General features: G+C 42.2%; 1 protein-coding gene across 50 annotated transcripts in view; it reads left to right on the forward strand.

The window, feature by feature from the left end:
* The window catches only part of LOC311210842 (titin-like), a 243,002-nt gene that overhangs the window by 57,102 nt on the left and 170,047 nt on the right, over positions 1-15,853 (forward strand). For 37 of the 50 annotated variants that reach the window (XM_084289064.1, XM_084289078.1, XM_084289067.1 and 34 more), the window contains 31 exons: positions 354-632; positions 728-1,006; positions 1,134-1,421; positions 1,561-1,839; positions 1,940-2,221; positions 2,333-2,611; positions 2,722-3,411; positions 3,531-3,818; positions 3,919-4,197; positions 4,336-4,617; positions 4,741-5,019; positions 5,161-5,439; positions 5,532-5,810; positions 5,954-6,241; positions 6,478-6,756; positions 6,967-7,248; positions 7,834-8,112; positions 8,222-8,503; positions 9,054-9,332; positions 9,458-9,745; positions 9,953-10,231; positions 10,333-10,611; positions 10,717-10,995; positions 11,107-11,394; positions 11,545-11,832; positions 12,737-13,018; positions 13,789-14,067; positions 14,186-14,467; positions 14,613-14,891; positions 15,022-15,309; positions 15,519-15,797. The exons of 1 other annotated variant lie outside the window; for it this stretch is intronic. In XM_084289064.1, coding sequence (XP_084145190.1) covers positions 354-632; positions 728-1,006; positions 1,134-1,421; positions 1,561-1,839; positions 1,940-2,221; positions 2,333-2,611; positions 2,722-3,411; positions 3,531-3,818; positions 3,919-4,197; positions 4,336-4,617; positions 4,741-5,019; positions 5,161-5,439; positions 5,532-5,810; positions 5,954-6,241; positions 6,478-6,756; positions 6,967-7,248; positions 7,834-8,112; positions 8,222-8,503; positions 9,054-9,332; positions 9,458-9,745; positions 9,953-10,231; positions 10,333-10,611; positions 10,717-10,995; positions 11,107-11,394; positions 11,545-11,832; positions 12,737-13,018; positions 13,789-14,067; positions 14,186-14,467; positions 14,613-14,891; positions 15,022-15,309; positions 15,519-15,797 — 9,141 coding nt within the window. The remainder of the gene's footprint in view (positions 1-353; positions 633-727; positions 1,007-1,133; positions 1,422-1,560; positions 1,840-1,939; positions 2,222-2,332; positions 2,612-2,721; positions 3,412-3,530; positions 3,819-3,918; positions 4,198-4,335; positions 4,618-4,740; positions 5,020-5,160; positions 5,440-5,531; positions 5,811-5,953; positions 6,242-6,477; positions 6,757-6,966; positions 7,249-7,833; positions 8,113-8,221; positions 8,504-9,053; positions 9,333-9,457; positions 9,746-9,952; positions 10,232-10,332; positions 10,612-10,716; positions 10,996-11,106; positions 11,395-11,544; positions 11,833-12,736; positions 13,019-13,788; positions 14,068-14,185; positions 14,468-14,612; positions 14,892-15,021; positions 15,310-15,518; positions 15,798-15,853) is intronic. 12 more of the 50 variants (XM_084289096.1, XM_084289098.1, XM_084289103.1 and 9 more) reach the window with 8 other exon arrangements.

Here is a 15,853-nt window from a genome sequence, read left to right on the forward strand (position 1 = left end):
CTTACTGCAGGGAACCTCTTATTTCTTGTAATGTATTTTCTCTGAATTTCTGTGTAGCTAGGGTGGTTGGGGATAGAGGGTATCTTCTTCTCTTAAAAAATTTGTGTATATCTTAACTCTTACCTGTCATCAAACCCATGAATTTGAAGAACATTGGGCTTAAAGGACTATTACTCTTATGCTTAAAAGCGTTACTCTTTTAGCTGGATAATGAAGCTCTTCCCTTTTCCTGCTCTTTAGCTGAATTGTGCCATGTACTGTGTACGTTGTCTCATAAAACTATCTTTGAGCATTAGCATGAAAAGGTGTCATAGCAGATGCGTATTTCTTTATGTCTCTTTTCTTTGAACTAGAACCACCATCTTTCATTAAAAAAATCGAAAATGTGACAGCTCTGGCTGGAGACAATATTACATTACAGGCTGTGGTGAAAGGGTCAGAACCTATTTCTGTGACGTGGATGAAAGGCAAAGACATTATTCAAGATGATAACAAAGTGAGAGTGACATTTGAACATGGGCTAGCAACACTGCAAATTACTAGTGTCCAGCTGAGCTCTGGTGGCAAATACACCTGTGTAGCTGAGAATGATGCAGGAAGTCAGTCCTGCTTTGGTGAACTAGCAGTTAAAGGTCAGTGGAGGAGTGCTGCAACTTCTGCATTGTCTCCCACCTAAGAAGAGCAATTTACTTTTGTTCTTAACACTGATTGTTTAATTCTGTTGTAGAACCTGCCAAAATCATTGAAAAATCCGAAGTGATTCAGGTGACAGCAGGGGATCCAGCCATTTTGGAGTACACTGTCACAGGCACTCCAGAGTTGAAAACCAAATGGTTCAAAGATGGAAAGCCACTACCTGCCAGCAAAAAATACAGGATCAGCTTTAAAAATAACATTGCCCAGCTCAAGTTTTATGCCACTGAAATGCAGGACAGTGGAGAGTACACCTTTGAGATATCCAATGATGTGGGGACCAGCTCTTTTACTACCAGCTTTACTGTGCTAGGTCGGTACTGACCCTTGGCAAAGAGGCCTGTTATTCTGCTCTGAGCCCAGCAAAGCCAGAAGCAGAACTGTATTCTCTTTTGTTCATGTGTTGGCTTATTTTATTTTATTTTTTTCATACCCAACAGATCGCACTCTCCCTCCCTTCTTTACCAAACCACTGAAGAATATTGACAGCATCATTAACACCTCATGCCATCTAGACTGCAAAATTTCTGGCTCTCTTCCAATGACCGTCTCTTGGTTTAAGCAGGACACTGAAATCACTTCAAGTGCCAAGTACACAATACACTTTGCAGAAGGCTCTGCATCTTTGGAAATAAAACACCTAGATGCAAGTGATGCTGGGGTTTACATTTGCAGAGCCACAAACTCTGCTGGTAGCAAGGACAGCAGTAGTACTTTGTTTATAAAAGGTTTGGCAATTTGTTTCAAAATTCTTGTCTTTTTCTTTTTTTTTTTTTTTTTTTTTTTTCTTGAGATAATACTTTTCTTCCCCACAGTGCAAGCTGTGTGTCTTATTCTTGGCAATTGTTTCCTTTCAATGCAATCTAGAACCACCCAGCTTCATTGTAGAACCAGAGTCTCAAGATGTGCTGCCAGCATCAACTGTACGTTTCAAGGGCACATTTAAAGGCACAACACCACTGACAGTGAAATGGTTTAAAGATGATACTGAGATGGTGACAGGAGGAGCTTGCTACATTATGACAGAGGCACTAGCAAGTTACTTGGAGCTTTATGCAGCCAAACCAAACGACTCGGGAAAATATATCTGCAAAGTCTCCAATGTAGCTGGTTCAGTAACATGCAGTGCAAACTTGTTTGTAAAAGGTTTGCATTCTTACTCTCTTTTCAACTTTCAGCTACTGGATTGACCCAGTGGCACTTTTTGCTGCCTTGTTGATACTGAAAGCTTTTCTTAAATCCACAGAACCTGCTGCCTTTAAGGAGAAGCTAGAGCCAACTCACCTGGTCAAGAAAGGTGGATATGCTGAGCTGACCTGTAAAGTCACTGGCACTCCTGAGATTAAAATCACGTGGTTCAAGGATGACAGGGAACTGAAGGAGAGTGACAAATACAGGATGTCTTTTACAAAATCTTTGGCAGTACTCCATCTTTCAGAGGTTGAGACTGAAGACAGTGGGGAATATATTTGTGAGGCCAAAAATGATGCTGGGAAAGATACTTGCAGTAGTGTTGTTACAATCAAAGGTGTGTGTGCCATCCAAGCACTCAACCAGTTTTTCTCTTTAAACGCAGTGCAACTTTCCAGGCTTCCAAAGTGTGATTAATAAAAACTACACTCTCTCTTTTGCACTGTAGAGTCACCTTATTTTAGCAAGGAGTTTCAATCCATGGAAGTCTTGAAGGATTCTGACGTGGTTTTGGAGTGTGAGGTGCTTGGCACACCTCCCTTTGAAGTGTTTTGGGTGAAGGATGATAAGCCTGTGCGGAGCAGTAAGAAGCACAGAATAAGCACTGAGAAATCTTTAATTAGCCTCCATGTCTTCAGATTTGATGCTTCTGATGTTGGCGAGTATCAGTGTAGAGTAACAAATGATGTTGGAAGCTGCCTCTGCAGTTCGGAGATCACACTGAAAGGTTAGTAAAAGGTGGAGAATGCCACTAGCATGATCTTATGCTGGTGTGGGTTTCATGCCACATGGTCATGTACCAAACCTGTACTTACTTAGCCACTTTCTTCCTGCTAGAACCCCCACAGTTTTTGAAGAGGATAGAAAACATTAGCTCCCTTCGAGGGGGCACAGTCGTGTTTCAGGCTGCTGTTAAAGGCTCTTTGCCCATCACTGTATCCTGGCTGAAAGACAATGATGAAGTGATTGAAGACAATAATATCAAAATGACCTTTGTGAACAACATTGCCACTCTTCTGGTGAGGTCTATTGAGTTGAAACATGGTGGAAAATATTTCTGTCAAGCTAAAAATGAGGCAGGAATTCAGAGGTGCTCTGCTCTGCTGACTGTCAAAGGTTGGTCTTACACTGAGTGCTGGCAGCGATCTCAGACAGTTCTCTTGTTGTTTTGTTTTGTTTTGTTTGTTTGGTTTGGTTTGGTTTTACAGATGCTCCTAACTCCCTTCTCTATATCTCTGTTTAAAACAGAGCCTGCTACAATCACAGACAAGGCTGTGTCCATAGATGTGACTGAGGGAGACCCTGCAACCTTGCAATGTAAATTTTCAGGAACAAAAGACATTACAGCCAAATGGTTCAAAGATGACAAGGAACTGACTTTAGGCCCAAAATATAAGATCAGTGTTACAGATACCGTCTCAGTCCTAAAGGTGCTCCATGCGGAAAAGAAAGATAGTGGGGAGTACGTCTTTGAGGTTCACAATGATGTTGGGAGCAGTAGATGTTCTGCCAGCATCAATGTCCTAGGTGTGTATGAGCTATCTTTTAGTATTTGTTTTTACTTACAAAATCTCTTCTCTTGACTTTGCGTCTACTACAATCATGGTTGAATTTCATATTTTATCTTTTCACTCTGTCTTGGATAGATCTCATTATACCACCTAAATTCACCAAAAAGCTCAAGAAAATGGACAGCATTAAGGGGTCTTTTGTTCACCTGGAATGCATAGTGTCTGGTTCACATCCTATAAGTATCCAGTGGTACAAGGATGGCCAAGAAATAACAGCGAGTGAAAAGCACAAATACTCTTTCCATGATAACACTGCTTTTCTGGAAATCAATAAACTGGAAGGCACAGACAGTGGCTCTTACACCTGTGAAGCAACAAATAAGGCAGGAAGCAACCAATGCAGTGGGTTCTTAACAGTCAAAGGTTTGAAATTCTTCTTCTTCTCTTGTGTTAGGTCACATTCATAATTTGGGAATTCACCTATCCTTGAGTAATCCTCTTTCTTCTTTTTAACATGTTATAGAACCGCCATATTTTGTGGAAAAGCCCCAGTCCCAAGAGGTTGTGCCCCATGCTAGGGTTCAGTTCAAAGCAATGGTGAAAGGCTCTACTCCTCTGCAGATAAAGTGGTTTAAAGACGGACAAGAGCTCCTTTCTGGTGCCAATCGCTCTGTTTGGAAGGATGACACATCTAGTGTGCTGGAGCTCTTCTCAGCAAGGATGTCTGACTCTGGGAACTACACTTGTCAGATAAGCAATGATGTGGGGACTGCCACTTGCAAAGCAGCTCTGTTTGTAAAAGGTGTGAAGCCCAGTGTTCTTCGCATTGTTGTGTTTCTGATTTTTCTGTGCAATTTGGGGGGAGGAGTTAAGAAATGCTTGTATTTCCACAAACTGCCATGCATATTATAAAGCCTCACCTTTTTTGTCTATCTTCTAGAGCCTCCAAGGTTTGTTCAGATGCCAACTCCTATAGTAGCTTTGCGTGAAGGACAGTCCACCACTTTTGAGTGCCAGATAGTAGGCACACCAGAGATCCATGTAACGTGGTACCTTGATGGGAATGAAGTGACTGATGGAGCTAAGTATGGCATCTCTTTCATAGATGGTCTAGCCACTTTGAAAGTCACTCAAGCCAGAGTATTGGATAGTGGGATTTATGTTTGTGAAGCCCACAATGATGCAGGTAGTGAGAGCTGCAGCATCGAGTTGAAAGTAAAAGGTTGGTCTTGAACGTTTGTCACCACCCAGCTATGCCATGAAGCTGGGGTAATGGAATAAAGGAGACCTCTTCTTCCCTAATAACCATCAAGGTTACTATCTACTTTTCCCTTCTTTTTTGTAGAGCCTCCAACATTTGTTCAGGAGTTGAGACCTACGGAGGTAGTAAAGGGATTGGAGGCCACACTCGAGTGTGAGGTGACTGGTACTCCTCCATTTGAGGTGAAGTGGCTGAAGAACAATAAGGAGATGTTCAGCAGCAAGAAATATGCCATCTCCACTAAAGAATCAATATTTACCCTTAATGTGACCAACTGTGATGTCTCAGATGTTGGTGAATATCAGTGCATTATATCAAATGAAGGTGGGAGTTGTTCTTGTAGTACAAGGCTGAGCTTGAAAGGTCAGTCACTAAGAAGTGTATCCCAAACATTGTATCCCCCAGATGAAATGTAGTGACTAGGATGACCTTATATGATCTCTTTTCCTTCTTCCCTTTCCTTCTCTTCTGTGACTTCTAAACAAACAAAACCTCACACCACAGAACCACCATCTTTTGTCAAGAAGCTGGAGAATGTCACTAGCATTTTGAAAGGCACCGCATTATTCCAGTGTGTTGTAGCAGGTGCTCAACCCTTATCTGTGTCATGGATAAAAGATGAGAAAATACTGGAAGATGATGATTACTACCATATTACCTTTGAGAACAATGTGGCTACACTGAAACTTACCAGTGTTGACCTCAGCCACAGAGGGAGATACACCTGCCAGGCAAAGAATGAGTCTGGAGTGGAGAAGTGCTTTGCTTTGCTTTTTGTGCAAGGTGTGTAGAAGTCCCTTCATCCTGGATGAGTGCTTGGGAATACAGTCACCTCTCTGTAGCTAACAATTATTTTTATACACTTTGTACCCCAGAACCAGCACGGATCACAGAAAAGGCTAAATCACTTAAAGTCACTGAAAGAGACCCCGTAACTTTGGAGTGTACTGTGGAGGGGACACCAGAACTCCGAATAAGATGGTACAAAGACGGCAAACAGCTTCTGCCCAGTAGATACTACACAATGAGCTTTGAAAACAATGTGGCCAGTTTCAGGATTGAACCTGTATCAAAGGAGGATAGTGGTACATACAGTTTTAAGGTTGAAAATGACTTTGGAAGTAGCACCTGCGAAGCTGTCCTGACTGTGTTAGGTTTGTATTTGGCAAACTCATGAAGCCAGCAGGGAGGGATTAAAAACAAACTAACAAACAAAACAAAGAAACAACTAAAAATAAAAAGTGTTTCTGGAAGATAAGGTAACCATTATGTTTTTGCCATGTTTTGTGTTGGGCAGATCAATCAATTCCACCCACATTTATCAAAAGGCTAACCAAAAAGGATACTGTTCTGGGATCTTCTATCAGAATGGAGTGCAAAGTCTCTGGATCACTTCCCATTACTGCAAAATGGTTTAAGGATGGAAAGGAGATAACTGACAGTGCCAAATGTAGAAGCCTGTGCCATGAGAACACCATGTCACTTGAGATTGCTAATCTAGAGCTGTCAGACAGTGCAAATTACACATGCAATATCTCTAACATTGCCGGAAATGATTCTTGCAGTGCTGTCCTGACAGTGAAAGGTTTGAAACTCTTTGCTACTTCTTATTGGTGATGAATGCTGGGAGAATATATTATATCTTGTGCTAACATAACCCTCTTATACTTCTTAATACTAATGCTGAAAGTCTGGTCTCCCTTTTCTTACTGTGTATCTTGAACCTCTTACGTATTCATTGCCTCTGCTTGCCTCACTAACTTTCTTCATTCTTAGGCATTCATGATGTAACTGAACATTTCTTTTTCTTAAAAACTGCAGAGCCTCCAAGCTTCTTAGTAAAACCTGAAAGCCAGCAAGCCATCCCAGATTCCACGGTGGAGTTTAAGGCCACACTAAAAGGAACGCTGCCATTTACAGTAAAGTGGTTCAAAGAGGACTTAGAACTTGTATCTGGTCCAACTTGTTTCATTGGGATTGAAGGGTCAACTGTGTTCTTAACCCTCTATTCAGTGGATGCTTCTAGGAGTGGGCACTACACTTGCCATGTTTCAAATGATGTTGGCAGTGACTCTTGCACTACAATGTTGATGGTAACAGGTGTGCACACTTTCTAGATGTTTGGCAGTCTTTTTATCTATTTGTTTTCTTTCCTTTCTAACAAGCCTACCTTAGTGATCTTTGATACCCTGTCAAGTGAATTCCCTGCCCTATATTTGCAACCAACTCTTGCTTGTTTTGCTCTTTTCCCTCCTCTTTCCTTTCTAGTATTAATTCAGACCTTCTGATACCACTTTTCTGGTTTTTTAGAACCACCCAAGTTTGCTAAGAAGCTAGAGACGGCAAGAGTAGTCAAGCAGGGTGATTCAGCCCGACTTGAGTGCAAAGTCAGTGGTTCTCCAGAAATGAAAATAGTGTGGTTCAGAAACGACCATGAAATTATTGCCAGTGAAAAATTCCGGACCTCATTCATCGACTCTGTGGCTGTGCTTGAAATGAATCATCTCAGTACTGATGAGAGTGGTGACTATATCTGTGAAGCTCACAACCCCGCTGGCAAGGCCAGTTGCAGCACCAAAGTCACAGTGAAAGGTCAGCTGTTCTCTTGTTCTCCAGTTACACTTTTTTTTTTTCTTTTTGTGTTTTTCTTCCTTGGAAATCCATAGGAACATGAAATTAATTCCTTATTTCAGGGAATGCCTTTTTCTTCACATTCTGTTTGTTTTTTGATGACCCCTTACCCCCTTTGCTAAGGTCTGAACAAGGCAGTTGTTGTTCTTAATACAAACATGTCCTAGGCTAGGTGTTCCCCAGCTCTATGATTGCAGGGTCCAAGACAGGTAGATCTGATATACCATGAAGCCAAAATATGAAGTAAAATAACAGACCCAAACTGATCAGTGCCAGCTTTACACCCTGCATTTGAGACTACTGACAGCTAAATGGGACCTATATCCTCTCTATCAATCTTCTGTTTACCTTTTATACAGAGGAGCTCAGAGCTCTGAATGTTCACCTGCCTGTTAGATCATTTCATGATGTGTGCAGAAAACAAGGAAAAACATGTCCCATTCAGTTAGTTGTCCCAGCAATCTTGTAGAATAGCTGATATCAGTAAACTGTTGGTCAAATGCCTCAAGACTCCTTTCTAAAAATGCTTCTTTCTTCCCTTGGTAGAACCTCCTGTCTTTAGCAGGAAGCCCTCTCCGGTAGACATGCTCAGAGGAACTGAGGTTAGCCTGGAATGTGAGATTTCAGGAACACCACCATTTGATGTTACCTGGTACAAAGACAGGAGACAAATCCGCAGTAGTAAGAAGTATAAGGTTACAGCCAAAAACTACCATACAAGCATTCACATTCTTAACGTTGAAGCTGCAGATGTTGGTGAATATCAGTGCAAAGCTCAGAATGACGTAGGAAGTGACACTTGTTTTTGCACTGTTAAGCTGAAAGGTAAGGTATTGGCACACATGCCTTCTTTAGTGCTCCCCGTGGCACTGTATTGCTCTTCATTTACGTGGATACCATAAGAATTTACTACAACTGCATGTTTCCTATCCAGAACCACCAAAATTTCTGACAAAAATAAACAGTGTGACTGTTGTGGTTGGCGAACCAGTAGAGTTACAAGCAAGAGTGGAAGGCTCACAGCCAATTTCTGTACAGTGGCTTAAAGACAAGGAGGAAGTTATTAGAGAAAGTGAAAACACAAAGATCACATTTATGGAAAATACTGCAACTTTACAACTTGTACACACAGAAACAAGCAGTGCTGGAAAATACATCTGTCAGATCAGAAATGATGCTGGAAGTCGTGAGTGCATGGCTACCTTAACTATTCTAGGTTGGTAAAAAGCATATATTTTTTATGTTTTGTTGTTGTTGTTGTGTTTTTTTGTTTGTTTGTTTGTTTTTTTGTTTTTTTTAAAGTTAGAAACTTGTTAATTTAGTATCAGCTGCATGCTTTGCTTATACCCCTAAGTTCAAATAGTCAAAACAGAATCCTTGTGTCTCCTTTAAATCTTATTTAGTTTCCTTTTTTTCCAATTGTGTAGGGATTGTAGTGGAAAAAAAAATACAGGCCTTTACATTATGATGGAATTCAGTTGACTGTATTCACAGTCACATCTTCTGCTTGGAGGAGGACAGATAGGTGTATTTCACTCCTAGTAATTCCAAAATATTTTTACCTTATTTTGGAGAGCATGTGAAATCTCCAGATTAGGGTGGAATAAAAGGTGGAAAAAGCAGAGCTGAAAAAAATCCCAAACCCAATGAACTGAGATATCCTTAGTATCAAATGTATAAACCCCATCTTATAATGCAATAATACTTACAGCTAGTACTAATCAATTCCAGTTTTCACCATCCTTGTTACTTGTCTCTTCTTCCAGAGCCTGCAGTCATTGTAGAGAAGGCAGAACCAATGAGGGTTACTATAGGAGATGCCTGTACTTTGGAATGCAAAGTGTCAGGCACACCAGAGCTTTCCACTGGGTGGTTTAAAGATGGCAAAGAGCTGACCAGCAGCCAAAAATACAGAATTACTTTCCTCAACAAAGTATCTACACTTAAAATTATGGATGCAGAGAAGGAAGATGGTGGATTGTACACTTTTGCAGTGCAGAACGACGTGGGCAAAAGCAGTTGCACAGCATCGGTTGATGTTTTAGGTTGGTTGGGTAGTTTGTCTTCCATCTTTTATCAGAACTTTCTTTTGGCCATGTTCTCTTTCTTTCCTTCCATTCCTTTACTCCTTTTCTCTCTAACAATGGATGTATTATATTTTCTTATGCAGATCGAATCATTCCTCCTTCTTTCACAAGAAAACTAAAGGAAACACCTGGTGTACTGGGTTCCTCAGCACTGCTGGAATGTAAAGTGTTGGGTTCACCTCCTATTTCTATTGCCTGGTTCCAGAATGGACTTAAGTTAGTTAGTGGGGAAAAACATCATATCACCTTTTCGGATAACCTATGTATTTTAGAAGTGAATTCACTGAGCAACTCAGATACTGGAACGTATACCTGCAAAGCTACCAACATAGCTGGTTCAGATGAATGCAGTGCTGTATTGACCGTACAAGGTCAGTATATGATGGTCAGCAACTTCTCTGAGCTTCTCTTTTTCTCTTTCCCTCTTGAAATTCCCTGTGGTCTTTTGTAAGTATACTGAGGAAAATGTACTGACTAGAAAGTAAAGGCTTTGTTCTTTATCTTTGGTAGGTGTGTGGAAATGCCAGAGATATGCTGTATTGGTCTGTCTTATCTCTCCTTTTCTCTTGTGTGTTTAGAACCACCTTCTTTTGAGAGAACACCTGAACCTTTGGATGTTTTGCCAGGCACAAGCATAACTTTTACAGGTGTTATCAGAGGAACCCCTCCTTTTAAGGTGAACTGGTTTAGAGGGGCCAATGAGCTTGTGCCAGGGGACAAATGTAATATCTACTTGGAGGACTCTGTTGTGGAGCTTGAGTTATTTGATGTAACCCCTCTCCAAAGTGGAGAGTACACTTGTCTAGTGACTAATGAAGCTGGCAGGGCAAATTGTACAACACACCTTACAGTAAAAGGTTTGTAAAAATTGCATCCCTATATTTACCCTAAAATGTTGTTGCCTTCCCTCCATTTGTACTGCTGTGCTCAACATTTGTGACTTCTCACCCTTCATTAGAACCGGCTGTCTTTGTGAAGAAACTGAGTGATCAGTATGTGGAACCTGGCAAGCCCATCATCCTGGAGGGCACTTACTCAGGCAGCTTGCCCATTTCTGTGACATGGAAGAAGAATGGCCACACACTCGCTCAGTCTCAGAAATGTAGCATCACCACCACAGAGAAATCCTGCATCCTGGAGATCCTTGACAGCACCAAAGAGGATGCAGGAGAATACACTTGCCACGTTGAAAATGAGGCAGGAAGAGATGTTTGTGAGGCTGTAGTCTCTACTCTAGGTGTGTGCTCCCTTTGCTTCTTTTTTTTTCTTGCCTGTTCTTTTGAATGTATGCTTTCCAAGGCCTGGCACTATGATGAGCCTTTCTAATTTCTTCTTTTTTTAGAACCTCCATATTTTGTTACACACTTGGAACCTGTTGAGGTGTCAGTTGGGGATTATACAACACTGCAATGCCACGTTGCTGGAACACCAGAAATTACTGTGTCTTGGTACAAAGGTGATACAAAACTCAGGTCTACTCCTGAGTACAAAGTGTTCTTTAAAGACAACGTTGCTACACTCATTTTCAACAAAGTTGTTAGCAATGACAGCGGCGAGTATATCTGCAAGGCAGAAAACAGTGTAGGAACTGCATCTACAAAGGCTCTCTTAACAGTTCAAGGTGATGATTTATATTGTTGCAAATTCTTCTTTACAGTACTTTTTCTCTTGAAAAAATATATTTAAAAAATTCTTCCTGGTGCATATTTATCCTTTACTTGCTTTCTTCCAGAGCGCAAACGACCACCTTCCTTTGCAAGAAAATTAAGGGACATCGAACACCCTGCTGGCTTACCCCTAAAATTTATGTGTCGACTCAATGGTTCAGAGCCCATTACCGTGACTTGGCATAAAGATGGTGTGCTGCTAAGTGATGACCACAATGTGCACACATCCTTTGTAGATAATGTAGCAGTGCTACAACTGGCACGAACTGAGATGAATCACACTGGACAGTACACCTGCACAGCCACCAATGCTGTGGGCACTGCCACCTCAAGTGCTAAACTCACAGTGGCAGGTGTGTTGGCTTACAGAACTTTTGCCCAGATCATAGGCACCCCCATCCCTTTCTACGTGTGCAATGGTATTTGTATGCTGGATTAAATTTTTTATTATTATTATTATTATTTTGAGATATGAGTATTATTTTGTTTTCTTGTGTTTCTAGAACCCAAGCAGGCACCTATCTTTGATGCCAAACCAGAATCTATTGATGTGCCTTTGGGAGAAAGTGCTGACCTTGAATGCCATGTTACTGGAGCCCAGCCAATACACATCACCTGGTCCAAGGATGGTCGGGAGATACGAACTGGAGGAAACTACAATATTACATTTGTAGCTAACACAGCTCACCTTCGAGTGCTCAGAGTGGGTAAAGGAGACTCTGGCCAATATACTTGCCAAGCTAGTAATGAAGCTGGGAAAGACTTTTGCTCAGCCCAACTCAGTGTCAAAGGTATTGAGATTAAGTCACCTTCATTTCTTGTTTTTCTTTCTCTTGGATAAAAAAGGCCTCTTTGTTACTGAGCTTTTTCTTCCACCCATTCCAGCTTGGACATATAGAGAAAGTAGCTTTTCAAAAAGCAGACATACCATGAGGTAACTCTCTGCTTCTATAATACTGAATGACAGTAGAAGCCTTGTGTACCTGCAAACTCTACAGGGGGACAGGTCTTCTTGCTAAGCTGTTTGTTGGTATGGATAAATGCACACAACACTTTCCTGCTTTTTACTTTATCATTAGTGCTTAAACTACAATTGCAGGGGTATTGATATGTATCATTACTATATGGAACAAGAGTAATAGGGTAAATACAATCATTTTGCATTTGTAGGCCAGCATTGTTGTCTCTTTCAACTTTTCTGAATGTTTCAGTTAGAGTAATGAAATGCTGATTTAATCTAGGCTCTAAATCATTTAAGTTCTTCAAGTAGAAATACTCATTAAAGATGTGCAAACAAGTGAAACTGTACATACCATGTTTCTGCTGCTCCTGGGGTAAGATCTTGGGGGTGATGGGATTGTCGATGCTTTCATGCTGGCTTGGGGACATTTTTGCCCCCCAAACGAAACCGCAAAAAAAAAGTCTCCTGGGTGGAGCAATCATCCTTCATATGTCTTTTACAACCCCAGATGCCTCAAGCAGCAGACTCCAGAGTTGATAGGACCTAGTTGTAGTTGTTTTTGCTGTTTTCTCCTTGCATCTTTTCTTGAGAGGAAGCTCTTGGAAATACAGCCAGCTGCTGTAGCAAACTCACCTTGTTGCAGCACAATATTCTTGCGCTCTCTATGACTCTTGCTCAGCACTGTAGATTTCACATGGCAAACATGTGTCGTCACATGCTTATTTGTTCTGCAGAACCTCCTAAGTTCATCAAGAAACCTGAAGCTTTGCGATTCGTGAAGCACGGAGACGCAGTTCAACTTGAATGTAAAATCAGTGGCACGCCAGAGATCAGGACTGTGTGGTACAAGAACGATCAGGCACTCCAAGCAAGCAACAGGCTCCACATGTCTTTTGTAGACTCCATAGCGGTGCTAACTATCTTGGATGCCAGCACTGAGGATGGTGGCGATTACATATGTGAAGCCCAAAATTCTGCCGGCACTGCCAGCTGTAGCACTTCAGTAGCAGTGAAAGGTTAGCAGCACAGCTCTGCACACAACCAGAATCCCTGGCTCCTGGTCCTGGTCCTGCTCTCAGCTGCACAGCCCCCATACCCCTCCCCCCCCCCAAAGAGGAAGCTGCTGCTGTGGCAGTCAGTGGCTGCTGGTGCAGTTTCTTTCCAGCTGCTCTCAGATTAATATGCTGATGTGTTGTAGACATCAGAGAGACTAGGCAGGAACTGGCAGTGGGTGTTGAGTGCTGTGCAGCCACTCCCTTGCCTTCCTATTTAAGCCAATTGTAAGCTGAATAAGGCAAGGTTGTTGGGTTACACAGGATGTGTGAACTAGATGAAGCACCAGCTGTGGTGAGAGAGATGGACACACTTTGCAGACATCCCTCTGCCTGTTTTTTTATATACAGTGATTCTGTCAGGAGTGAAATTTAAGAAGCAAGAGAGGGCTGTTGTACTGAGCCTCACTGGTGGTAGCTTTCATGATTGGAAAGAGGTGGGGAAAATTGGAATATGGTCCTGAAGAAAGGGGAGGGTGGCTTTTGGGAGGGGCACTAAGTACTAACTCCAAACAGGTGCAGAAATGTCATATTTTCTGCCCTTGGGAGTGCTTGGAAGGTGCCGGAGGCTCAGCATTTTTTAGAGATGAGACCACATATGATGAGGATGCTAAATATAGGTTTACAAGAAGAAGTGTAGGCCCCCTTCCTGAGTATGTTGTGTCTTGCTACTATCCAGAAACCTACTCAAGGAAGCAGTCTCAAATGTTATGATGTGATTCTTTTTTTTATAGAACCACCTGTTTTTAGCAAGGTGCCGAGTCCTGTGGACACACTTAAAGGCTCGGATATTATTCTCCAGTGTGAGATAGCAGGGACTCCACCCTTTGAGGTGGCTTGGTTCAAGGACCGGAGGCAGGTTCGGAGCAGCAAGAAGTTCAAGGTGACAGCAAAGCACTCCATTGCCAGTCTTCACATCCTCAATCTGGAATCTCAGGATACTGGAGAATATCAGTGCAAAGCAATGAATGAGGTGGGAAGTGACACTTGCACCTGCCCAGTAAAATTCAAAGGTTTGTATGGTAGAAGACCAACAGCATCAGCGCCTTCTTCTCTTGATCTTCTGGCTGTACCTCTTCCAAGCAGGCATGCATCATTAACCTTCCTCTGCCACCTTGTTTTTGCCATCAGAGCCCCCACGCTTTGCCAAGAAGCTGAGTGACACTGCAATCTTCGTTGGAGAGCCAACAGCTCTACAGGCAGTGGTGGAAGGATCCCCACCGATTTCTGTTGTCTGGCTGAAGGACAAGGGTGAAATTATTAGGGAGAGTGAAAATGTCCAAATGTGGTTTATGGACAACATTGCAACTCTTGAGATTGCCAGTGCAGAAGGAGCTGATATTGGAAAGTATATCTGCCAGATCAAAAATGATGCTGGCATGCGGGAGTGCTCTGCTTTTCTACAAGTCCTAGGTGGGTATAGCCTGTTCCACAAGTATTTTATCTTGCGGCTCTCACAGTTGTCTCTGCCACCCCTTGTTTGCTGCTTGTATCCTATGCTCACTAGTTTGCAGGTGGATTTCCTGGTGACACACTGTCCCCTCCCTTCCTATTTCAGAACCAGCAGTAATCTTAGAGAAGACTGAGCCGATCACAGTGATGGCTGGAAACCCTTTTACCTTGGAGTGCAAAGTAGGAGGAACACCTGAACTTATCACCAAGTGGTACAAAGATGGCAGAGAACTAAGGAGTGATCGCAAATACCAAATTACCTTTTTCAACAATATCTCCACTCTGAAAGTCTTTTCTGCAGAGAGGGGAGACAGGGGCTTATATACTTTTGAGGTGCACAATGAGGTGGGGGACAGCAGCTGCACTTCTTCAGTTGATGTTTCAGGTCAGCTCTATATCTTGTCTTTAAAAGCAGTGTTGTTGGTTTTTTTTTTGCTTTGTTTTTGTTTTCCTTTACACTGGAAACAAACAAACAAATCATTTTTCTTATTCTTCTTCTGCCTTGTCTTACTTAGATCGCCTTGTTCCTCCTTCATTCTCAAGAAAATTAAAGGAAACAAATGGGGTGCTGGGATCTTCAGTGCTGCTGGAATGCAAAGTGTCTGGCACATCCCCCATATCAGTGGCCTGGTTTCAGGATGGGAATGAGATTGTTAGTGGGGAAAAATATGAAATTTCATTCTTGGATAACATTTGTGCTTTGAGGCTCAATGCCCTGGATGTCACAGATACCGGGCCATATACATGTGTAGCAGCAAATGTGGTTGGATCTGATGAATGTAGTGCCTTCTTGACTGTACGAGGTCAGTGGAAAGATATTACAGCCCCTTCTACAGAACACTTCTTCCCTCTTTCTTTCTTACCTTTGATTTCCCATGGCTTCTTTTTCATAGTTTCTTTTTCTGTTTTCTGCCTTGTTATTTTTATTTCTAACCTGCTTCAGTTTTCATCCCCAACAGGAACTCTCCTATTAACATCTTTCTCCCTCTTCGCTTCTTCATGTGACACTTAGAACCACCTTCTTTTGTGAAGACACCTGATCCCCAGGAAGTTTTGCCCGGATCAAGTGTGACATTCACCAGCTACATCAAGGGCAGCACCCCCTTCAAAGTCACCTGGTTCCGAGGCATCAGGGAGCTGGTGCCAGACAGCACCTGCTCCATTTCTCTGGATGATTCTGTGGCACAGCTGCAGCTGCACAACGTGGAGCTGGGCCACAGTGGAGATTATGCTTGCGTGGTCACAAATGATGCTGGCAGCATCTCGTGCACAACTCAACTCTTTGTGAAAGGTGTGTGTGTGTGTATGTGTAGGTATCTCTCTCTTCATGGTCTGCCTGCAGCCCTG

Source organism: Netta rufina (genome assembly GCF_964035555.1).
Source record: "Netta rufina genome assembly, chromosome: 6".
NCBI lineage: Eukaryota > Metazoa > Chordata > Aves > Anseriformes > Anatidae > Netta > Netta rufina.